Genomic DNA, 24,228 nt, shown 5'->3' with positions numbered 1-24,228 from the left:
GTGCGAGCGGGTGCGAGCGGGCCCGGCGGAGCCCTCACGGGGCCCTCACGGGGCCGGGCGTTCCCGCTGGGCCCCGCGGAGGCGGGCCCGCTCCCGGGCCAAGGCTCGGCAGCCCAGGGGCGCTCGGGCACGCCTGTTCCTGTGGGCGTAGCGGGGCGGGAGTTTCAAACGCTGCGTGAGGGGAGCCCGCGCGTCCGGGCGCTTCGCGGGCCGGCAGCGGCTCGGGGCTGTGCTCGTCCCGGCCTCGGGGCTGTGCTCGTCCCGCCGGAATCTGCAAACGCTGCTGCTGTCCATCGGTGCGCAGGTTTATTGGCAAAGCTCTGCTGGGGTAACGCAGAGAGATTGAGGGGGACAGTTGTTAAAAACGTCAGGGCTTTCGTGTTTCCTCTGCCGTGTTTTTCTTCGTTTTTAAACGAGGGTGAAACTTAAACTTAACTTTTTAAAGTTAAAACCCTGGGTGAAACTTAAAATATATGTGTTAACTTTGCGAGTTACCTTGGTCATGTGTGAAATTATCTCTGTATTAATTGAATTTCAGCGTTAAATGCTTTCTGTGCTTGTTTTTAAGTAAGTGGCATTTCTGGCAGTAAAAAAACTTAGTAAAGTAGAGTGTAGTGTTAAAGCACTCTATAGTGTTACAGTGTATAGTTATAGTATAGCTCTATAGGTTTAGCACGTTCTGGCCTAAAGAGACATTGAGAAGGTTTTGCAGGGGGATGCTTATGTTTACTGTTAACGGTCTTCAGTGATTTCTAAGTATATGAAAATAAATCAAGGTCAGTCTTGCTTCTTTGGAAGTTGCCATCTCTCTCGGGTTGGAGGCTTGTGGTGAGCGAAGCTGTTAAATCAAATCCGAGTAGACAGATCATTCATGTTAAGAGTAGTTGAGCTATTTGTACACTGAATTCAAATTTAAATATTTTGTGAAATACACTGAAAAAAAACAAAGACTGCTATTAGTCTTGCAGGCTTCCATAACTCATCATTAGATAGATAATCAATGTGATGTGAAAAACTTAAGTCCTCAAATAGCTATACTTTATTACAGTGAAAAAGTTGGCCTTTTTTTTAGTTTTTAATTTTTATGCTTTTTTATTATTATTTATAATCTAACCAGATGTAGGGTATTTGTAGTGTATTTGTCTTTCCCATTAAGTACTACGTGACACTCCATAACAATATTTAGAAACTGACTAACAGTTGTTTTTTTAAGAAATTTTATTGATGTAGACTAGTGGAAACCAAATTCTAACACCAAAAAGACATTTTCCTTCTTTGTTAGGTGTTCTCTCACTGAAGATGAATTATTATGCTTGTCTTTTGAGAAGGTTTGGATACGTCCCCTGTGCATCAGAGAAACTGATTATCCTGGACTTCAAGAAGTTGTACTATGTAGTTGTATGTTTGATTTGTCTTTTTAACTAATTTTTATGTGCTTGACGTACAATAACAAAAGCAATACTCTTCTGCATACAACTAAAGTGAGGTGGAGTCATTGTAGTAGTTAAAGAAATGGATTAAAGACCTAAATTCTGTTGAAAGTAAATCTTATTGAGAAGTTGGTTTAAAAACAACCTGGAATTGAATAGTTGCCTTGCTTTAAAACAGAATTAGAGTATAAAAGAATGCACCCTCCAAAAGCAGGCGTGCTGTTCTGACAGACTCTGGTGTTAAATGTGAGAGACCACACAGTGGCTTAGCTTCTCACGTGTCTTAAGCAGCTCTCTGAGCACTGGTAGGTCATCTAGTCTGATTTATTCAAAGGAGCATTTTAATTTATCTGAGTGTACAGTAGTGTCAAAAGCAGAAAGAAATACAAAACATTCCAAGTTGTATTTGCTTTTTATATTCTAATATTGGGAGAGGAGAGAGAAGATAAATAAGCATGAGACAAACCCTGTACCATAGGACAGTGCAGGAATAAATTGGTATTATTGTGAGGGTGGAAAGTAGAGTATGTGCTAGAGGCCTCGTGTAAAACTGGCAAGGTGTGAAAACCAGAAGAATAACGAAAACAGAAGAAAATGGGTGTGGTAATGGGGTACCATGGAGAGTGGAGCTGTGTAACTAAAGTTATATAAGACAGAGATATACCTCCTAGTGGGTGTATGTTTTCCACTGGTGTGCATTATAGGTAGTGCTGGTCACACAGTACCAGAATGGACACAGTGTTTCTGCAGTCAGTGTTAGAAATGCCAGGACATTTGCTTGGAAAGGAAATTCAGAAGTCATCATGTTGCACTGAGAGCTTTGTAACAAGTTGGCCCAATCCTGTTTAAGGGCTCTGTGATTACCTGAAGTGGTAAGTTTGGACTCTGTGCCCTGAGTAAGAAGTTCAGAAAAGTAACAATTTTCTGATGAATATCCTGGATATCCTGGCCAAGAAGGAGGTGCACCATCCTGAGCCAGGTGTGCATGTTGCACAGAGCTATTCCCCAGCCATCCAGGCCAGAATAGAGTAATGCCTCCTTATTAGTACTACATTGGAGTTCTCTTCCCAAATTTCCGTGCCAGTCACTGCTGATTTCCTGCTCAGAGAGGCTTCCATCAGCCCTGGATTAAAAGTAGGACAGTATGGCAGCTGGATGTTAAGAATGCCATCTGTGAGCAACCACAGCAGCAATAACATCTTTTTTCCCTGAACACCGACTTGAATTTCCCAAGTCACAATCTCTGGGTGTTGACCCCTCTTGTGTCATCTTGAAATGCAAGGAAAGTTTGAATTCTGTTGTCATTGTAAATATTCCTCAAATAGCTGTAAGCTACTTCTATTTTAACAGAAAATTTTAATGTGAATCCTACCTCAAATCAGGAAGTAATTTCCTTAAGAATTCTCTGGTTTGTTTTTTAATAAAACTTGGATTGTGTTTATGTAAGGGACACATGAGACTTGGAAATTAATAATTTTTTCATTGTTTATTTTTTCTTTTCCTTAACGGAGTTTGGTTTTATTTATGTTCAGCTTATTAGTAATGCAGGTGTTCTGTCCTAAGAAGGTATTTGGTAATAAACCATCTGTGAACTGGAGTCACTACACTTAGAAGTCTTGGAAGTGGACTTGGACTTGCAAGTTCTTGCCTTAAAAAAGTAGAACTTATAGTGGCATATATATTTATCTTCTGAACCTCACAGTCATAATGCTTCACTTCATGTCATATGCTGAAACTGTTTTGTTTTGTTTGGTCTCCACAGTTAAAATCTACCTTCTGACAACAAGGAAGCAAAAACAATGGGAGTGACTTACCTGTGGCAAATCCTTGAGCCTGTGAGACAACCTGTCAACATGAGCAGTCTCAGAGGGAAAACACTTGCTGTTGATTTAAGTTTGTGGGTGTGTGAAGCACAGACCGTTAAAAAGATGGTTGGAGTAGTTACCAAGCCACATCTCAGGTATCCATATCAATTATTCGAGCCAAATGTCTTGGAGCTGTATAATTTAAATATGTTACTTATTCAATAGACTTCTGAGAGTAGCTCTGAAGTTCATATGACTGGTGTTTTGATTTAGTTGTCACTTATGCTACATATGTAAAGGGTTTGAAGTTGGTTCTAAGTAGACCCCCATGTTGACTTAAATATATTTAAATCATTCTTCAGGCATTTGAACAAACTTGAGGAATATGTATATATTTTTAGTTTACATGACTTGTCTAAGGAATGAGCATGTCTAAGAATCTATAATTTCAAAGCCCTGTTCTCTGCAAACAGTGTTAACAATAATGAAACACAGATTTTCATCAGTGTTTGTTAGTTACCAGTGTAGAATACTGACTTACTAGATGGTGTTATACACTCCTGTGGCTTCTGTTGAATTCAGCATGATATAAAATTCAGCATAATAAAAAATCTCAGCATTTTCTGAGAATAATGTCTTAAAATGTTTTATACTTACAAACTCAAATGGATAATTAACTGTAAAACTGGCAGCATTAGCAAAGTCATTACATTAGTCTGGTAGGATGTCCTGTGTGCAGTGGAATGGAAGCATCAGTCCAGACATCCAAAGCAAGACAAAGGGTTGAACAGATTTCTACCAAAAAAATATTTTCAGACAGTTGAATTTTTTTTTTGAGAATTTGTATTTTTGAGTAACTTATTGTATGGATTGATGTTTTGTACATCATTTGTGAAAATAGAAGTAACCTCAAAAGACAAGCTTACTGTTTTTTGCTGGTAGTAACTGTACAAAATTAAATTAGCGCAATGATCTCTCCATGTCTGTCAAAGAGATACAAATGTTTGATCTACTCCTTTTGAAAGATTGATGCTGGAATTACTGGTAAAAGCATATGCTGTTTGATGTGACTACTGTTAATTTTACTGTTGTAGTCCAAATATTTATTACTGCAGTCTTGTAAAAACTCTACCCCTCAGTGGTGCTGGTTTGCATAAGAAATAAATTGACATGGTAATGGTATCTAGAAGTCTGTCCAATACTACAGCATTCAGTCACTTCAGGTGTACCTGTATTGATAGATTTGGGGTTAATAATTAATATTAAATGATCAATGTAAATATGTGTTTGGAAGCAGATTTTGGATATTGAATATATTTTTATTAAGCCTTTTAAGTTTGCTTACGTCTTTACACCTGAAAAAGATCCTTTCTGTCCTTATATGGTATTTTCTTGGGAATTTTGTAAAGCTGCTACAATTTCATAGTATGAAAATTTCAGCTTAAGACAGGAATATAGATCACGGGTTTGTTTAGCTTTGGGGTGAGAAAATCATTAGAGGTAAAGACAACGCTAGGATTTTTCCAGTGGTAGTGCCAGGAAAATACAAGGAAAATGTCTGAAGAAATGAGTCTTCACAAATAGTTCAGCTTCTGGAACACTTTGCTTTTTTCCAGAAACCTATTTTTTCGGTTCTCTTTCTTTACATCAATGGGAATTAAACTAGTGTTTGTCATGGAGGGAGAGGCCCCCAGGCTGAAAGCAGACACCATGAGCAAGAGGAATGAGATGCGCTACGGGCCTTCGAGGAAAGCTGGAGCTGTAGGGACAGGGAGATCTTTATTTAAAGCTATGTTAAAAGAGGTAAGTAACTGAATGTTGAAGTATTTTTAATGTGGTAGACAAAAATCATAACCAAATTAAATACGGGAGCTTGAAATAATTGACAGCTTTTGCTACAACCCACCCCTGAAGGCCAGGTAACTGAGGTTCTTGTTAAGAGATTCCTTTGGGACAGATTAGGGTGGAATGACACTGAATGACTGGTGCCTACATCTTTTACACCTGAGCCAGTTGTGTAAAGGAGGAAATTGGCAAGATAAAAAAAAGCATTATCCCACCTCACAGGATTTGGTTATTATTGGCCTCACCCAGCTCAAAAACCAGCTTGTTGCTAAACAAAGGCTGTTTTTTTGTTGGCATCCTTCCACGGTGGGTGTGCACCCCCTGTGTCATACTGGATCAGAGGTTTCACCAACACACACCCAAAAATTCTCCTGCTGGGGGTGCAAACGTGGCCTCAGCAAAGCACCTGTTGATTTTTCAAATGGCCAGTTGTTTAAGTCATTAATCCCTAATATTTTCAGTGTCTCACAGCTCTATACACAAAAAATGTAAACAATGTTTTGAGGTTTGAAGGAATGTGCGCCTTTGAAGTCAGGCCTTACAGCATTTGTTAAGTGTTGTAGAAGACAAACAGTGTCAGAACAATTTTACTGTGCATGTTGTGCTGTTGTGATTGACAACCATAATTGCAAAATTTAACTTTGCTGTTCTTTATGGTGTTAGTATCCACACTTCTTCATATGCTGCCACCCCATTAACCATTTTTGTCTATTCAAAATTCTATGAAGTATAATTTATGGGCACTCAGGGCTTCACTAGATTGTACACACCAATTCATGTTTTATTCTAAAATAAAATACTTTCTCTGAAATTTTTAAGTATACATCGGTGTGTCTTGCACAGTGGTCCAGTCTTGGTAGGATGACAGCATTAAACTTTTCTGCTTGATATTCTTGGGAAGTTTGGCACCTGTTGGAAGATGTCTGTTCTGGCTCAGCATTACTGCTTGAGTAAACAGCATTACTGCTCAAAGATAAATTCCCCTTTGTTACTACTCTGATTTAGGAAAACATCCTAAATATCTATATAAAGTGTAAAGATTTTCATGAAGGAGCGGCCATTAATCACGCTGTGTTCAAGTCCTGTAATTAATACGTAGCTCTTTGTGGATATCTCCTTTTCACTGATACAGGAAATGATTTTTTGCTGAAGTAGTGCTTTCATTGATGAGGTGTTACATTGGCAGAACAACAGCAGCAGTTTTTAAATGCACTTGTGTCTGAGAAAATGCATGCTAATAAGTGAATTTAATAACTCAACATTCAGCCTCTTTCCTTTTGTGTTCCTTCTTTTAGTGTCTTGAACTGCTGGAGTGTTTAGGTGTCCCTTGGGTTCAAGCAGCTGGAGAAGCAGAGGCAATGTGTGCCTACCTAAATGCAAAAGGACTTGTTGATGGCTGCATTACCAATGATGGAGATGTTTTCTTGTATGGAGCTCAAACAGTTTATAGGAACTTTGCCATGAATGCTAAGGTGATGTACCTCACCCTCTTCCCACCCTTTCTATAGGCTCTTTACAGAAGTGTAAATAGAAAGAAAGGACTTGAAAAAATACGTATATGTTATTAAACTTACCTTGTAGTAGTTGAGTTTGTTTAAAATAGTATGTTTAAGACACAAACACTTTATTTGATTCACTGGTAATTCTTGTATTGGCTGTGAGAGGAAAACTACTGAGAACAGGGTAATATTGCCTGTGCTTGTAGTAAGTACCCTGCGGTGTCTCATATAAAGCTAAATAGCAATTTTTTTTTCCTGTTTCCTCCTTTATTGTGGAGAAGATGAGTGAAGTAATTGCTTTCTATAAATTTTACCCTTAGGTCATATGAGAGTAATCAGCCTCCTGGGTCTAATAAGTGTTCTCATACTTGCATCTTACAGGTTCATTTTATTATCAATATCCTTGCAATTAATGCTGTCTGTCCCAATTGAATATGAATAGTGTAGGGATTGTACATCTGTATCACAATCAATTTTTGTGACCACTCAAAAACCAAATAATTTATGGCCTTAAACTGAAGTGTTCATTTCTTAAGAATACAATTTTCCAGAAATGGTGAAAGGCTACCCCACATTTCTGTAATTTATAATGTTCATCTGAAAGACTTGTCGAAAAAATACATCAGAGATATGAGAAAATCAATAGAACAAAAGAAGTGCACTACAAGTAATTAACTCAAAAAAAATAGGGTTGATGGAAGGTTATTTACTTTGGTGACACCATGTTTGAGTTCTTCCTTGACCTGGTGGTTTCATTCAGCTTCCTTGTCATTTATCACTAACAGTGAAGGAAAGCTCAACCTTACAGGTGTACTTAGTTACATATATAGGTCAGCATAAAAAATAATTTGTGAGTGTGCAGGGGGCACACTGTCAGGGGCAGCTGTTCTGGCAAAATGGATCACTTTGGTTTGTTGGCTTGTGGGGGGATTTTTTTGTTGTGATTGAGGAAGAAGACAGTGACCTATGTTTTAATTCATGTTAGTCTTGATTCCATTTTGTATTTGAGTCCCTTTAGCTTATGCCTAATATGTTAGATAACATTTTTGTTCTTTTGTGTTACTTAAGTAGTACATTGAAATGTTTACATGCATTTTAAAAACTTCACTTCCTGAAATGACTTGGCACAGCCACTAGGATTTGATAATGTCAGTTTTGCCACATTTTTTTCTACAGGTAATAAACAATAAAAACACCTAGAATCATAGACTATACTGAGTTGGAAGGGACCCATCAGGATCATTGAGTCCAACTCCTGGCCCTGCACAGGACAGCCCAAGAGTCACCACGTGCCTGCGAGCCTTGTGCAAACACTTTTTGAACAAGGTGTATCTTGGTGCTGTGACCACTTCCCTGGGGAGGCTGTTCCAGTGCCCAGCCACCCTTTGGGTGAAACACATTTTCCTGATGCTCAACCCAAACCTCCCCTGACACAGCTTCATGCGGCTTCCTCGAGCCCTGTCACTGGTCACCAGAGTGAAAAGATCAGAGATCAGTGTCTGCCCCTCTTCTTGCCCTTGTGAGGGTGTTGAAGGCTGCAGTGAGGTCTCTCTTCAGTCTCCTCCAGGCTGAACAGACCAAATTACTTCAACCACTCCTCATACAGCTTCCCCTCAAGTCCCTTCACCATCTTTGTTGCCTCTTTTGGATGCTCTCTAATGACTGAAGGAATTTTTAATATTATGGCACGCCAAAACTTCCCCCAGCACTCGAGGTGAGGCTGCCCCAGTGCAGAGCAGAGCAGGACAATCCCCTCAATCCCCTCCCTTGCCTGGCTGGCCATGCTGTCCCTGATGCCCCCAGGACAGGGTTGGCCCTCCTGGCTGCCAGAGCACTGCTGCCTCGTGTTCAGCTTGCCATCAGCCAGGATCCCCAGTCCCTTTCTGCAGTGCTGCTCTCCAGCCTCTCATTGCCCAGTCTGTGCACACAGCCAGGGCTGCCCCTGCCAGGTGCAGGACCCAGCACTTCCCCTTGTGAAATTTCATATGCTTGGTGAGCACTCATCTCTCCAGTTTGCCTCTCTGCCCTTCAGGGAGTCAACAACTCCTCCCAGTTTAGTGTTCCTTCCAATCCTGAAATTTAATTAACCCTTTGGTATCACCTTCAGGATGATAATGAAGGTTGAAGTAGAAGTAGGCTGAGCATAGGAGCCCTGTGGAATTCCTCTTGTGAGAAGTTGCCAGCTTGATTTAACCCTATCCACTGTGACTCTTAGTGTCTGACCTGTGAGACAGTTCCTCACCCATCATGTGAAATGGTTATCCAGCTGTGTGATGGAGCTCTTGGTTTATTTTAGTTTCTTTCAACAGTTGATGCCTGTACTTGAAGTTGCAGAACTGTAGTTGTTCATGTGGTGTCCATGCATTGGACTATAAATTTTAATGGCAATTATTTTTTTTTCTATTAGACCCCTCTTATGGGGTAGAACCCTTTCCTGTGGGTGTGGGTGAATAGGGGTGTAAGCAATGCCAATTGAATGACTCAGGGCAGTTTCTTCCCTGTAACAGATGTAACAGAAATATGTAATAAATTTCTCTTGCAGGATCCACATCTTGACTGTTACACAATGTCCTCTATTAAAGAGAAACTCAGTTGTGACAGAGAGTCTTTGATTGGGCTAGCAGTTCTTCTGGGCTGTGATTATCTTCCAAAAGTAAGCAATATAATTATTTTTTATTTGGTGCTTACACTGTCTTGGAAAACAACAAAGTGTATCAAGGGAGATGTGCATGCTGGGAAAGCTTATGCAATGCATGATTACTGAGATCCAGTAGATGTGTAGGAAGTCACTGTAAATTCTATTTGTAAAAGGCTAAAGGTATTTAAAATGGTTCATGAACATCAGTCTCTCTAAGACTGTTTTATCTCATTCCAAACCTTTTCTATAATGGAGGTGAAGGCAAAAGTTTAGATGCTGATTATGTTGGGCCAAGGTGTGAGAGCTCCATTGTTTATGAGGATGCTGTGTAACAAGTCACATACAAGTGCATCCCTGGCAGAGGAGCTGTGGAAAATGAGAAAAAATGGTTTTGTCTGTACTCTTTGGAAGACTTAGTAGTGGTGGTTTTGAGCTGTAGTTATTAGTAAAGGAATTTCTGGATGCAGTTTGGATGTATTCCTGTTCCATTGTTCATAAATATATAATTTACAAAGAATTAGAAGTGATCTATTTGGAAGTTTGCCTAATTAATTGAGAGGAATCTCACTCATTACTACTTCACTTCTTTCTTTTTGTTCTTTATTGTAAACTCTTGAATTCTTTTTTGAGACTTTGAACAGAAGCTGTGGTAATGGCTATTTGAAAGGGAGAAGAAGTGAGATGAAACTTGATTTCCATACAGTTCATCATGTAGTGACTTCAGGCAATGATTGCTTCCATTCAGGCTTGCAGCAGATATCTAGTTATTCTTAAATAATTGTGTCCCAGCTTGATAAAACTATCCTTTAAACAATTGATACTGCTGGAAAAAATAAACCTTTCATTATTTTTGTTTTGGTTTTTTTTTTTAAATTTTGTTTCTGTTATAGGAATCTTTAAATAGTTTGTTACTACTGTGTAAAGAGAGGGAGTAAAAAAAACAGTGGATAATCAGTGGTTATTGTACCAAAGCAGTTCCTGGAATGCCAGGTTCTTAAATAGCCTTAAATTGTCACAATTATGTGATGCCAGATAGATCCTTTGAATTATTGCAGCTCAGCAGAGTAGATGAAGACAGAAACTTGTAAAGAAAGCTGAATTATAGGAGTGCATTGGGAATGGAGATTGGCAGAACAGGTAAATGAGAATACCACGCTATAATTGCACTTACTTTGTTGAAAATACATCAAAATATCCCTTTCCTTGCAGAAACTGAATATCTGACTTTACTTGAATGTTTGACTGTAGTCCAATGAGGACTTGGTTTGAAATATAGATTTATTTTATATGGTTGTATGTATTCAGTTGTGCCATTACAACTGAATAAAAATAGCTTTATTCATAATGATGCTGTAGAAAGTACACTCAATACAATCTTCATAATCAGGTGTATTGATTCCTGGCAAAATAGGGTGAAGATGGAAAGAACTGGAAAGCAATGTGTGTGTGTTTTAAATCATAGACTGATACAGTAGTTTGGGTCAGAGGGGACCTCTGAAGTTCATTTAGTCCAAAGTCCACCCCCCCTGCAGTGAGGGACATGTTTAATTAAACCAGGTCACTCAGAGCCTCATTCCAACCTGACCCTGAATATTTCCAGAATGGAGCATCTACCACTTCCCTGGGCAACCCGTGCCAGTGTTTCTCTACTTCGTTGTAACTTCTCTTTTCTGAATTGGACTTCTTTTAGTTTATTATTGCTTTTTACTTCCTTCTTTGCCTTGTTTTATCTCAGGTGCTGTTGAGCATTAGAACAGCTTGTGTGTTACACTGGCAGTACAGCTGTAATCTGTCACCTTCTCTGCGCTTAAACTTAATCAAAAATATTTTTCTCAATTTATTCTCAACATCTGGAATCACTTTTTGTAATTTCTCTACACTATATAATAAAGATGTTTTTGTGAGAATATGAATATTTTGTTTGTAATTAAATAATATTTCATATTTCACTATAGGGTGTTCCAGGAGTTGGGAAGGAGCAAGCTTTAAAGTTAATTGAGACTCTGCAAGGTCAAAACTTATTGCAAAGGTAAAATGGAAATTTACGTAAGTGTTTTTTATTCAAAGACTTAATAGTATGTACTTCAGCTCCAAGACAATGTTTGTAATACTTTAAGTTAGGGAGGACGTTACCACGTTCCTTACCTTGTGTTTGCTAAAGGAATTGTTTTGCTAGGCAAGTCTTATGTTTTTTTTGAACATGAGCTGGCACCTAACTCTTGAGGTAGCAGGTATAAGTTGATATATTGGAGTGAAAGTTGTAGGGACTGATGAGACCTGCTGATTTTTAGTTGGGTTGTGGATTAGGAGTTGAGATACCAAGTGCTTTCTGTGTTTGTTATCATAATGTGTGTGTCAATGCTAGAAATCCAACATGATGTATCGTAAAAGACCCTTGTTTCATAAGTTGAGAAACTGTTTCTTGGATAAATGCTTGACAAGTATAAAGAAATTCTTTTTCAGTGGTTTAAGTGTGAAAGCTAAAAATATTTCTTGATCCTTTTAACATCATCCTTTCAGGTTTGAGCAGTGGAAGCAAAAATGTCAGTATGATGATAATCCACCTTTGGTTAAAAGGGTAATTCACTGTTCACAGTGCCATCATCCAGGTCAGTGTGAAAAGTGCTGGGCTGTACTTTTAGCCTAATTGTTTACTTTTTATTATGGGGTGATGAGTTTTGTTTTATTGGATTTTGTTTTCTTTTCTACTAGTGTTAAAATGCTTTTCAGCTTCCATCTTCATGTTTTCAATACTGTGCATATGTACCCTTATATAAACACTTCTAAGGCTCGGGACTAATTTTCTTCAAATGTGAAACTAGTTGACAGCAGATAGAATGTTATCATAATGCTGTGGTGGGATCCCAGATATTTGCCTTTTTAACATGATCAGTAAAGACAGCATGTTATACTCTATACTGCCTAGCAACTCTTTCTTTAGTTGCTGGAATTGATCCTGCATCAAGAGGACGAAATTTCATCTCATTGATGAGGTATTTGGCAGTGTTTCTTCAAGAAGAAATTAATCCCAAAGACCCTGATTTTGGTATTATCTTTGATCAGTGAACTCATTCAAGTCCATCATTTGGTGAAGGAAAAACCTGATTCAACTATATTACTTATATGTGTTTTCCAGGTTATCACACATTACTTCTGTAGTTTTTGATAATAAGTTTCCAGCTTAAGATCTGAAACTGTTGAGGGAAAAAGTCTTCAGAAGAATGAAAGCCTGCATGTCTTTTTCAGTTTTTACTATAAATTCATAAATGCAGCTAATGCACTCAGATCTGCTTACAGTTGCCATTCACATCACATTCTTACATGTTCTGAGCTTTGTATTTGTAATATTGCCTTTATAGGTTTGGAGATTTTCAGAACCCCTTTTCTCCTCTCTTTGTGTCTGTTGCTATAGGATCTCACAAGGAACACGAGCACAATGGATGTAAATTCTGTGAAAGTGTGAGATGCTGCAAGCCCAGTGACTCCAAACACTGCTGCCCCTGTGCATGGCATCGGTGGGAGCGAGTGAAACAAGCAAATGCAGTGGAGGACAGTATCAGAAAGTAGGAATGGCCTGAAAATTTAACTGCTTTTCCCTGCATTCACATGCGGGGTGAGCATTTAGATGCTGCATTTTTTCCCATTTGTCCTCAGTTCCTAACACATTTGTTTTTACCTCCAGAAAAGCCATGAGTTGTGAGGGCTTTCCATTTTCTGAGGTAACAAAAAAAGCCTACTTAATATCAATTGGTTTAAATTTCAGCTTTTTGTCCTCTCTTAAACTGTTTCTTTTATGTTTTGTCTCAAGGTTATCCAAGAGTTTCTTGTAAACAAGAATAAATTGATCAACATAAAGGAATGTCAAAGGCCAAATTTATTGTCCTTTCAGGTATGTAACAAAATATTGAATATTCAACTTTGTGGTCTTTTATTTATTACTAAGGAAGTGATAATGGTGATCTAACTGGTAATTTTATTTGAAATAAGAACTAAAGAATCTTACTGCAACATCTTAATACACCTCACTGTTTTGAAAGCCTAAAATTGAAGACTTTGGAAGAAATCAGTTGCTGTAAATAGGTAGATAGAAGAGTGGAAGAAAGAGAAAGCTCACTTGTCATTGTTTTGTTTTTCATTGTCCAATATTGCTAGATGGGGGATGAGGGTGTTAATATATGTACATTAGCATTGTTTTCTTCTTTTTACTTCTTTTTTATTGGCAAAATCAGATCTCTTACCACGTTTCATTTTTTGGGTTTGATGACAGTGTAAGAATTACAGATAGTAGAGTAGATCACAGTTGAACAATGTGGCTTTAATGAAGATCCATGTTCATTGTCTCGTATGTGAAATCTGTAACTTTCACAGCTCCTGGCAGAGCTGATGTGAACCTGCCAAGGTGTTTAACACCTGCCTTATCCCTGCTGCTGCCACCACACAACTGATCCATGGCTTGTCACTGACAGCTGATGAATGTGCCCTGCTAGGGACACCTGTTCCCTCCCTTGGCAGTGAGGTGTTGTTGGGCATTACACCAATATATAAAAGTACTCCAGATATTTTAAGTATTTAGCCCAGTGTCCCAACTACATAACTATCTAAGCGTGACATCTAATAGAATAAAGAATGTTTCTAAGGTTTGGGATTTTTTTTTTCAATACAAACAGCTATTTGCTTCAGAGAAGATGGAATGGACCAAACATTATGCTTGTAAGAAGCTGTTAGCACTTTTGACACTTTATGATATGATCCAGAGAAAATCTGGATACATTGACTCAAAACAACTTCAGGCAATACGGTAATGTAGCTTGATTTCTTCAACTTAATATGTTTACTTCTGCTGGCAGATAAAAACTACAAGTTTTTTTTCTGAAAAAAAGGAAATATGGTTTTCTTCCATCTTTGTTTCAAGCTTTGTGCTTGTCAGTGCACCAATTCTACTACTGCTGCACAAAGTAAAACATAGAGCAGTCTCAGTCTAACTGGCAGTGCTTGTGTTCTCCTATGTTTGCTTTTGGTTCCTTTTCCTTGGATCTGCCTCAGTCATCTGCTCAGGTTCTTAGCATACATTTAATTGAATCCTGTGTCTCAAAATAAGAGTTCAGGCGTAGAAATGAGCATCTGCAAATTTAGTCATAGTCTCAGATTGCTTTTCAGACCTACCAGCTGTCATTGTATTATGTGTCAACACTACTTTTCATTCAGGACTGCTACATCTAGAAATGTAAGAATGGCCAAGTTTACTGTTACTAAAAATGGACAAGGAAAGAAAAAGCAAGATAAGCATGTAATTGCTTTCTCCCAGAATACTTTTCCACTATCCAGATTTCTATTACTTAGGAATTTACTGAGCCAGGATGAACATTTTCTTATTCTGTGAGCCCTCAATGTAATTTATTTTTTTTTAATGATCTAATCTCTTCTTAAACTTAAGTCAACTTCTAGAATCTACAGTGTCTGTTGGCAAATCTGGACTTCACTTTGTGAAGGGAATTGTGACTTATTTTAACTTTATCTGATGGTTTTGTTTCCCAAATGAAACCCAAATTCTCCCTGCCTCCCCAATTCTTTTATTGGAAGAAGTTTAGTCATTTTTCTGTATTAGTCAAGGTTTTTAGACATTAATTTTGGGGCACAGGAGGACAGTCAATATCAGTGTGATAGTATCACTTCTAGGTTGATGTGTCATGGTCTTGAATTAGTACTTATAGAGATGCTGATCTATTCAGTGTTATCTTTCAAAATATTGGGGAGACTGTTTGGAGAATGCTTTTTAAATAGGTTGGCAAGATAAATTACCAGCATTTACCTTTATGAATGAATTCATTGACATTCTCTGTTTATAACACTTTCTGGTGTTTCAGAAGTTTAAAAGAAAGATGGTGCGTGCTCTGGAAGATTTCTTTTGTTAGCAAGTGTTTAAAAATGCAGTAATGGTTCAGCAGGATCAGCATGATCCTACTCTTTATGCATAGGAAGCTACTAAACTGGGGTGTAGATAGGTTTTTAGAAAAATCTCAGTGACTGACTGATCCTGCTCAGTTCAAGTTGTATCTCTCTTCATGCTCTCATGCAAAAGATATAAATTACCCTGTCTGGTTATTCAGAAAATTACTGTCCAGGACAACAGCCTTCTCTGGCATTAGAATCTTAAAATCATAGAATCATTTGGTTTGGAGAAGTCCAACCATTAACCTGACACTGACGAGTCCACCACTAAACTGTGTCCTTGAGTTCCATATCTACATGTCTTTTAAATTAGGTATCTTCAGGCATGGTGGCTCAACAACTTCTCTGGGCAGTTTGTTCCAATGCTTGACAACCTTTCCATGAAGAAATTTCTTCTAATATCCAATGTAGTCCTCCCCTGGTACAGCTTGAGGCCATTTCCTTTCCTTTCCAGCTCCTTCATCAGCTCCACTGCCCTTCTCTGGACATGCTCCAGCAGATCCAGTACCACCCTTTGTGGTGAGGGGCCCAGAAATAGACACGGGATTTGAGGTGTGGCCTCACCAGTGCCAGGTGCAGGTGGATCATCACTGCCCTGGTCCTGCTGGCCACTCTGTTACTGATCCAGGCCAGGATGCCATTGGCCTTGACTACCTGGGCACACTCTGGTCACGTTGAACTGCTGTTGACCAACACCTCCAGGTCCTTTTGCTCTTCTCTTTCCAGCCATTCTTCCCCAGCCTGTAGCACTGCAGGTGTTGTTGTGACCCAAGGGCAGGACCCAGCACTTGGCCTTGTTGAATCTCACACCATTGGCCTCAGCATCAGTCCAGCCTGTCCAGATCCCCTGCAGAGCCTTCCTGCCCTCCAGCAGGTCAGCACTCCTGCCCAGCTTGGTGTCATCTGTGACCTGACTGAGAGTGCTCTTGATCCCCTCATCCAGGTCACTGATCAAGACATTAAACAGGACTGGCCCCAGCAGTGAGCCCTGGGGAGCCCCAGCAGTGACTGACCTCCAGCTGGATGTAACTCCACTCACCACCCCTCTCTGACCATCTAAACTATTTTTAACCCAGTGCACCTATCCCAGCCATGAGCAGGCAGTTTCCCTAGGAGAAAGCTGTGGGAAATGGCATCAAAGGTTTTACTGTAATCTAGGCAGACAACATGTACAACCTTGCCCTCATCCCCTAAGTGGGTCACCCTGTCGAAGAAGATCAGGTTGGTCACACAGGACATGCCTTTCAGGTAGGTCAGCTGAAGACACCAAACTGATATTTGTAGGACACTGCATTATGTTTGTATATTACAGAAAAGCTTTTTTTATTTTGGTGAATGCTCTTCTGAGTGTCAAATAAAAATGTTTCAGTGGTCAAATCTATACTACAAATTTTACTGTGTACAGAGGCAGTGTATTTTTTTAAAAGATGTAGTAATTTCAGTTTTATGAGATTTTTTCCTCTGAATCATTCCAAATTAGAATATTGAAATATTTTTAGATTTAAGTCTAGATTTAAGTAATTTAATGGACTTCCTCTTCTTACAGGATTGTTAAGACACGTGTTAAAAATGGAATTCCTTGTTTTGAAATTGAATGGCAAAAACCAGGTGGGTCTGGTTTCTATGTACATTATGGAACAAAACAGTTCATAGAAAAAGATAAAATCAAGCTTTAAAGAGGACAAGAGTTTGGCAACACTCTAAGGCAATGGAATGTGGGCGAGATTGGAAACTGTTCTGTGGAAATAACAGGAAATGTGCATCAAAATTTCATGTACCCTGAAAAAAAAGCAATGCTTTAAAGTAAACAGATTTACCTAGAAAGCAAGTGACTCAGTCTTCAACTTTTTCTGGTACTTGTAAAGAAGACCTAAACTGTGTATTTCGTACCTTATTTCACTATGTACCTAAAGCTGTCACTATTTACTAGCTAGAAAATTTTCTGTGCTGCCAGACTCCCTGTAGTGTGTCCATTTCTGCCAGGAGACTGGCAGGAAGAAAAATACTTTACTTGTAGATAAATCTCAAATATCATACTATTGACTTTTTATGTACCTTCTTTGCTCTTTGGTTTTTTATTCCCTACTTTGACATGTCATTCATATCAAAAGTACATTCATTACTTTTTCAGAACATTATGTTGATCCAGAAGATGAGCCTGTGGAATTGTTTGTAGTCACAGTAGAAGAAGAGTCTTTGTTTCAGGCTGCTTATCCTGATGTTGTTGCCCTCTATCAAGTGGAAAAGTCAGACATTCTTCAGAAGAAGCAGAAAAGTAAGTCCAGAAGCTTATTTCTTATGGATCTTTGTGTCTTGCCAGAATGCAAAGAAGCAAAAAACATTTCTTCCACTCTTGAACAATACACTGCCAAAGCAAGATGAGGGGACTGTGCTTTATTCTTACTATTCTGTACTTTTGCACTAAGAAATATGAACTGTGATTTATATGCCATTCAAAGTGCACTTTTTATTATTTTTCTTTTCAGAAAAGAAAAACAGATCAGAAGAAAAGGAATTACCAAATTCTTATGATGAAATTACCAATCTTCTGTCTCAAATTAATTTAAAGCCTACAGACAGAATTCTTCCTGTGCAACACTCCATGTCAGATACAAAAACTCCCCCGGAAGATCAGACGCAGCTGAGAAGTACTGGATCAAAAGATGTAGCATTGCCTTCAGCTTCCTGCACAACAGCAGTTCACGTGTCAGCACCAGCAGCTGCTCTTGCTGACTCATCTGTGCCCTCACAATGCACTAAATATTCAGGGATATCATCCTCTTCCTTTGTGCCAGCTGGTCTGCAACTGAGCAGCACTGATGGGAAAGGAGCCTCCTTCAGCACTGCACCAGCCCGTGGAGGTGATGACCATGACCCAGCAGCTGACTTAACCACATGCATAAAATACTCACATCCACTAAGTCATGAATCAGTAAGAAACAGCTCAGAATATTCTGATGTTACACAGTCTGATATGTATTCTGATAGTGAAGGTGATGTGTTCTCAAATGATGCTATGGGACAACTTCAGGAGTGGTCTTTAAGCGAGCGAATACTTAAGAAGGCTCCCATTCCATCACAGCCTTTGTCTGAAGATGCAGTGCAACTGGAGTCTTTGAATTGTTTTGAACAAACAAAAGAAACATTGAATCTTGATAGAAATCATGTCTCTTCCTCATGTCAGTTAAATAACCTAGTGCAGGAAAAGAAAAATGTTCTATCAAAAAACTCTGCTAGTGAATCCAGCATACATATCTATCAAGATGCATGCAAAAAAGCTGACATCCTGGCTGAAATGGTGCAAAAAGACCCTTCTAGAAGTGGTTCAGCATCTCTAGCCTTCAGTGGGCAAACACCAGAGACATTTCATCCTGGGTATGAAATGCTTCCAGTGTCTCAAAAGCCAGCAGATGCAACTGGCTGTCACATTAAAGAAACTTGTATTAAAACTACTTGGAAAGCTTCTTTTAAGAAGAGTGTCTGTCAGAACAGATGCTCTTCTAGCGAAGACAGTGATGATGGGCATGTGGATAAAATCCTGGTTTATGAGCAGCAGAAAAGGCAACTGAACCCTGGGCAGTTTAAAAAATGTTTGACAAAGAAAAAGAATAGCATTGTTACTAGCAAAAGGACAAACAGTGACTCAGCCCTTACATTTAGGGAGAAGAAAATTACTGATTTGAAGAAAGCTGTTAACAGTTTCTCAGTGCAAGTAGCTCCAAAACCATCCTCTGTAGAAGTAGTTAATTGTTCCCAAAGTCCAGAGCGACCAATTGGAAGACTGGATTCTGATCCCACACAGCAAGACAAAAGTGCTGTTCTGACTTCTGTGTGGGCAGACAGTCCCCTTCCCCTGTCTGAAAGACTGAAAGCAAGAATCAAAATCAATTAGGTTCTCCATAAAATAGATAATGATAGCAATGAATTGTCAGTTCTTAAAGAGTTCTTTCTCAATGTTTCTGCAGTATGCACTATCAATCTTACGTGGACACAGTTTTGATGAATAGGAAGTGCTGGCACTGGAGCTGAAGTTTGAAACTAAAATGTTAACAAAAGTGCCAAACAGTTGACTGTAGGCAACTATCAGTCATTCTGTGTGTGTTTACATTCTGAACTTGATACCTAAGCATCAGGATACAGTATGCAAGGATGAGAGATATTTAAGAAAAAGAGTTTTTCCCCCCAATCAGTTGTGCAGATTTTGTGTACAGCTATTAGTCTTGCTTACAAAAACACTTACTAGAAAACAGTGCCTGCAGTGCTGTTGGTTTTTCCTAATAAGAAAAAGTGATGGCAGCGTTTTTAAACTGAAATTCTCCATTCTCCTCCACTAATTTAATTTTGCAAGTTTTGAAATGGGCTTTGAAATCCTGTGTTTCTGGTTGTATTGACCATCTCTGAAGGACCAGACAGAGACACACAGCAGATGTACCTCACAGGTTAGCTAAATTTATATCTGCTGTGCTCCATAATAAGCTGTTCTTTGTGGGTGCACCTCTTCCAAAGAGTGGAATAAGCCATGTAAGGATACTCTGGTGTTGTAGCTGTCATATTCAATATTTAAGGAGATTTGATGACTAATTTAATTAAATTTATTTAGGGCATTTTTTTCTTAAAGGTTGAAATCTCATTTGAAATTCACTTCCATTCTTAATAGAGTGAAAGTTACGTAAATTCTAGTTATCATATTGCAAATTCTTTGAATAATATAATGTTTGAGTGTTTTTTAAAAGGGGAAACAATTACAGTTTTGAAGGTGCTCTTCCCACCTCTTTATTACAGAAGCAATCTCTGTTCATACATCAAAAAAAGTTCTCAACAGTTGCCTGTTGGAGGAATGCCTCCTTGTCTGCATTAGGTGTTTGTAACTTCTTCTGTGCACCAGCCAGAAGGAAGACAATTCTTGCCAAGACATATTGGTAACAAGAGAAATTCAGAATATCCATGCCTTAGTGAAAATGTCAGTTCTTCATCATGGTCAAGGACCAAGTTTGGAAGCTGAATTCCAGATGTGTTTAAGGAAGACAGGTAGCCTATAGCTAATACAATCTATAATTAGACAAAATGGTAGTTTCTTAGTTTACTCTCTGGGAAGATGGAAAAGTTTTATTTATAATTGATTTTCCAAATGAGAGATGTATTCTGGAAATGAGAAAAAAAATCAAAAATATTGGGAACTTCAGTTTTGAAGATGGTCTTTGTCTTCTGGGGCCTCATAAGTGCCCAGCTGATGTGAGAAGGTAGCTGGAAGAACAGTGTTGTGAAGGAGAGTAAGAGTCACTTGGGAATTTTAAAGGAAGAGATTCATAGTATGACAGAATGGTTTGGGTTGGAGGGGACCTTTAAAACATCTGGTTCCAACCCCCGTGCCATGGGCAAGGAGCCATTCCTTATGCAGTGGTCAGTAATGGAGAGATCTGAATGGGAGGGTTTTTGTGTGGAAAAACACTGGTTTTGGTTATGTATGATTTTTTTTTTCTTGCTGATGGTTTTGAATACTGAAAGTTGAAATCAAGTGTTTAGGTTTTGATTAATAAAAATGCCAACACCATGTGAATGCACTCACTTTCGTTCCCTCCCAGGGTATGGGAATGTGCTCATTTGTTGGGGGATCATTCAGTTTCACCCACAATGTGTGAATTTCTGTGATTTAGAGTTTTCTTTAGAATCAGGGGTTCAAGAGTGGATTTTGGAATTTTCTTTGTTTTCCAAATCTACTTGAGATGACTGCTTTAGTGGATGAGTAGGTGAAAATACTGTTAGAATTGTGTGAGTTATAAAAGTCAGAAATTAGATATATTAAGAACTGCAGAGTTAATATTATGTTGCTGATTTTTCCTGCTAATTAATCGGGTTTCACAAGTACAGTTCAAGCATGAAAAACAGAAAATTCTCCATTTTTTCATATGTAATGCATCCAAATTTTTGCCAATTTTCTGCCACTACTTATGAAGCAGCAATAGATGTGGGGGGAAAAAGCTGCTGTGTGGTATGCGCCCTCTGTTTACGCTGTAACTGCTCCTTGCAGTAAATAAAGATATTTATCATTGGGGGTGATTGTTGCTTGAATTAAACTTGTGATTCATTACGGAAGGATAATTGCAGTTTTTAAATTGTTTTGGTTTCTCATCTTTATGTAATTTACTCAATCTAAAGATTAGGGATGTTTTTTCTTTGGAGCTTTTTACTGTGCTGACTGCCTTGCAACCTCTCACGCTTGTGAGAATGATGTTTAAGTAAATTGAGGAGGTGTAACATAGCTTTCTTCTGCAGAGAATGTTTCTCCAGGATTATGTTAAACTGCCTGTAAGAATAAATCAGTTGATGCATCAACCTCATGAGCCTGAATAGATTTTCATTTATCATCTCTCCTGATCTCTCTGAATAGTCTCTAACAGGGTGCTTCATATAAAGTAATGAAAATGTAGCTACTGTGGAGGTGGAGCAGGTAAGGGGCTCACTGTTCTTAAAGTCATTTTCTGAAAGGTTTTCTGCACAACTGTTGTCCTAGCTCGAGTGCTTTACCTGATCTGTCACTTGCTGGCTTCCCTCTAGCTTGAATGCTGCTCACAGAGATTCAGAGCAGAGCCATAGGTTCTGTCTTAGCAGGGTAAATATTATTTCCACTTACAAACAGCATTAAACACTAAATGCAGATCATGTGTTCAGCATGGCTTGACAAAGGGAAACATTTACTTGGCATTCCTTAGGATTTTAAGTTACTATTTCAGGTCTACAATCAACAAGAAAGGAAATAAATGTTGTTTACATGGAATGTATATGTAGAGAGCTAGAAAAAACATAATTTAAAAGATCACCTCTCGATGTCTCTGTATCCCATTGCCATTTTTCCATTAGTAGAGATTACTGAAATACTTACCCATGTGTGAACCTACCTAACAAACACAAAAATTTGATGAACATAATAAGTCTTTTGATAGTTAACCAAGAAATTTTCTAATTTGAGAAGGGATTTATTTAACTTTGCACAGCCTTGGCTCTGTGCTCTTGTGTCAAGCGAGATGCTTGGAAATGGAGTGGCAAAAGAGACTAATGGCAGCTGTTACTTGAGACAAGATAGTCTTTTCATGTCTAAAAAGGTGTCAGGCCCTGCCATATTATAACAGCAGATAAAAGGAAACTGCAGTTAGAATATTACTGGGAGTTGTTGTAAACCCAAGTGCTACTGACGAAACCGTAAACTCGGCGCTAGATTTGGCGCTTTTTCCTTCAGGAAACAAAACACTTTAACTGTTTCAAGAAAACAAAATTACGATCGGTGACAGAACCACTCTGCACAGTTCTCCTGCTCGTGTATCCTGCATTATAGCTACCATCAGTACTGAATTTAATTTAATCACATAGGAAACCTTAAAAGTTCTTTAAGCCCAAACCTTGTCTCCACCCCTGCCCCAATTTCCCTTGACCAAGTTGTAGAGGTTTTGCCACTTCAGAGACTGTTTTGCCTCTTCAGAAACAGCTAGCCCTATTAAAATTCCTTATGCATATTTAATTTTCACCAGCTACCTGACTAAAAGTCAATTAAGGAAAAAAAGTTAATCAGGAATATTTTAAATGCCAGTGTAGTGTAGAAGTAGCTCTACATTAGGATTTGTTATTTGAATATCTTATTTTAAAATGCAGTTTGCTCCGCCAGAGCACCTCTGCAGCCAAGCTTGAAGCGCAGCTAGTTGTGTCATCAAATATTTTTCACAAATGTTGGATCTGTGGTAAGTTTTGGGACATGGCACATGGTAGAAGGAATTGTGAGTGTGGTCTGTTTTGGATAATCTCAGGGCCAAACTACATGAGCCCCTGCATGCTGTCTTAGTCTTCCATCCCAAGATCCCAGTGTTGCCCTGGCAGAGACACCACATAAGAGACAGATGAGATAGGCCCAACCCTAGGAACAGTCCAAGTTTTAACTGACTCAAAACCATGAAATTTGTGGCCTCCTTTGTGGCTGAATTCAAACTTTCAGTCCAACATGAATGCCATGTCCCAGAGCAGATTTAGCCTTTAAGTCTCTCTGTCTCTCAGCCCACTGCAGTGTATTGTAGACATTTTCTTTGAACCTTTTGCACTGGGGAGTTAAATTTGCTGCTTGATCTGCAGCTGGGTGGGAAAGAGCCCTGAACTCAAATTCCCCAAAACCTGGATTTAATGGAACTAAGGGCTTCAAGAATGACAGCCACATGCATACCTAATGTACAGGGGCTTCATAGGACTTTATCCCCAGACTAATGTGTTGCTAGTTTTTCTAATTATTGAATGGCTTCTTTACCAAATCAGACCTGCCAGTTAGAAATATGGAATAGAGTCTGATTTTTGCTAATTGGGGCCATGCCTTCCTGATGGAAAGAAATCCGCCCTGGTTCTGCTGACAGTCTGCTGGGCAGCCAGCTCACATGTGCTGCCCTGAGCTGTGATGTGGGCTGTCTCTGCCTGTCAGTCACATCAAAGAGTATGGAGGGTTCAGGAGAGATATGTGAGGATGTAAAGGCTTTGCCTTGAGGAGTTATCAAAAAACTGAGAAAGGTGATGCTGGTGTTACAGAGAAGTTTAGGAAATACAACAGAAGAGCAGGAAATAGTACAGTGGGGTGGCATAGGGAATATATGAATCCTGAATTCCCAAGCACTTTTGTTGACATATTTGGTATAACCTGGGAAAGCCCAAGGCATGCAGATCAGCAGCTCTGCCTTTGTACAAACCCAGCCAAACTGTTGTCCTCCCTGTGTATGGCTCCTAAAACGATTTTTAGTGAGTTATGCACAGCCCAACATCTACCTCTGCTTTTCTATTACCTTTTAACCTGAAAAATACAAGCTTTACAGCATTATTTCAGATAGTAATTTGTGTTCTCTGTGTTTATTATTTATCATGAGATGTGTGGGATTTGTAAGTGTTCTTTCTATCTATTTGTAAAAATCCCTTTTCTTCTTGCAGATTGCTTAGAATTTGCAAGAAATATATTTGGGAAAAGTTGTAGCCTCATGGTTTTTGTTTGTGATTTCTAAAAGAATACTGTTTTCAGTTTATGGCATTTTGTTGTTTTTCCC

General features: G+C 38.8%; 1 protein-coding gene across 3 annotated transcripts; it reads left to right on the top strand.

Moving 5' to 3' along the window:
* Positions 1-102: 102 nt before the first annotated feature.
* GEN1 (GEN1 Holliday junction 5' flap endonuclease) lies at positions 103-21,514 on the top strand. Of its 3 annotated transcripts, none has more exons than XM_064411883.1 (14): positions 103-296; positions 3,193-3,390; positions 4,852-5,038; positions 6,376-6,552; positions 9,122-9,232; positions 11,173-11,246; positions 11,738-11,826; positions 12,630-12,780; positions 12,900-12,936; positions 13,026-13,106; positions 13,885-14,015; positions 16,713-16,774; positions 17,298-17,441; positions 17,653-21,514. In XM_064411883.1, exons 2-14 carry the CDS (start codon positions 3,230-3,232, stop codon positions 19,056-19,058), a joined length of 2,811 nt encoding a protein of 936 aa, XP_064267953.1. In that variant the 5' UTR covers positions 103-296; positions 3,193-3,229; the 3' UTR covers positions 19,059-21,514. The 3 variants fall into 3 exon arrangements, with proteins under 3 accessions (XP_064267953.1, XP_064267954.1, XP_064267955.1); XM_064411884.1 differs by lacking the exon at positions 103-296 and adding an exon at positions 406-1,398; XM_064411885.1 differs by lacking the exons at positions 103-296; positions 3,193-3,390; positions 4,852-5,038; positions 6,376-6,552 and adding an exon at positions 7,361-7,409.
* The last annotated feature ends 2,714 nt before the right edge of the window (positions 21,515-24,228 follow it).

This window comes from Passer domesticus, chromosome 3, assembly GCF_036417665.1.
Source record: "Passer domesticus isolate bPasDom1 chromosome 3, bPasDom1.hap1, whole genome shotgun sequence".
NCBI classification, from domain to species: Eukaryota; Metazoa; Chordata; class Aves; order Passeriformes; family Passeridae; genus Passer; species Passer domesticus.
This window is presented reverse-complemented; position numbering and strand designations above follow the sequence as displayed.

Bases quoted from the DNA above. Each gene is read 5' to 3' on its own strand.
- GEN1 (XM_064411883.1), top strand. From the start codon at position 3,230: ATGGGAGTGACTTACCTGTGGCAAATCCTTGAGCCTGTGAGACAACCT. The intron at 12,937-13,025 runs GTAACAAAAAAA...TTTTGTCTCAAG, and splicing joins AGGGCTTTCCATTTTCTGAG to GTTATCCAAGAGTTTCTTGT. The intron at 17,442-17,652 runs GTAAGTCCAGAA...TTTTCTTTTCAG, and splicing joins TCTTCAGAAGAAGCAGAAAA to AAAAGAAAAACAGATCAGAA.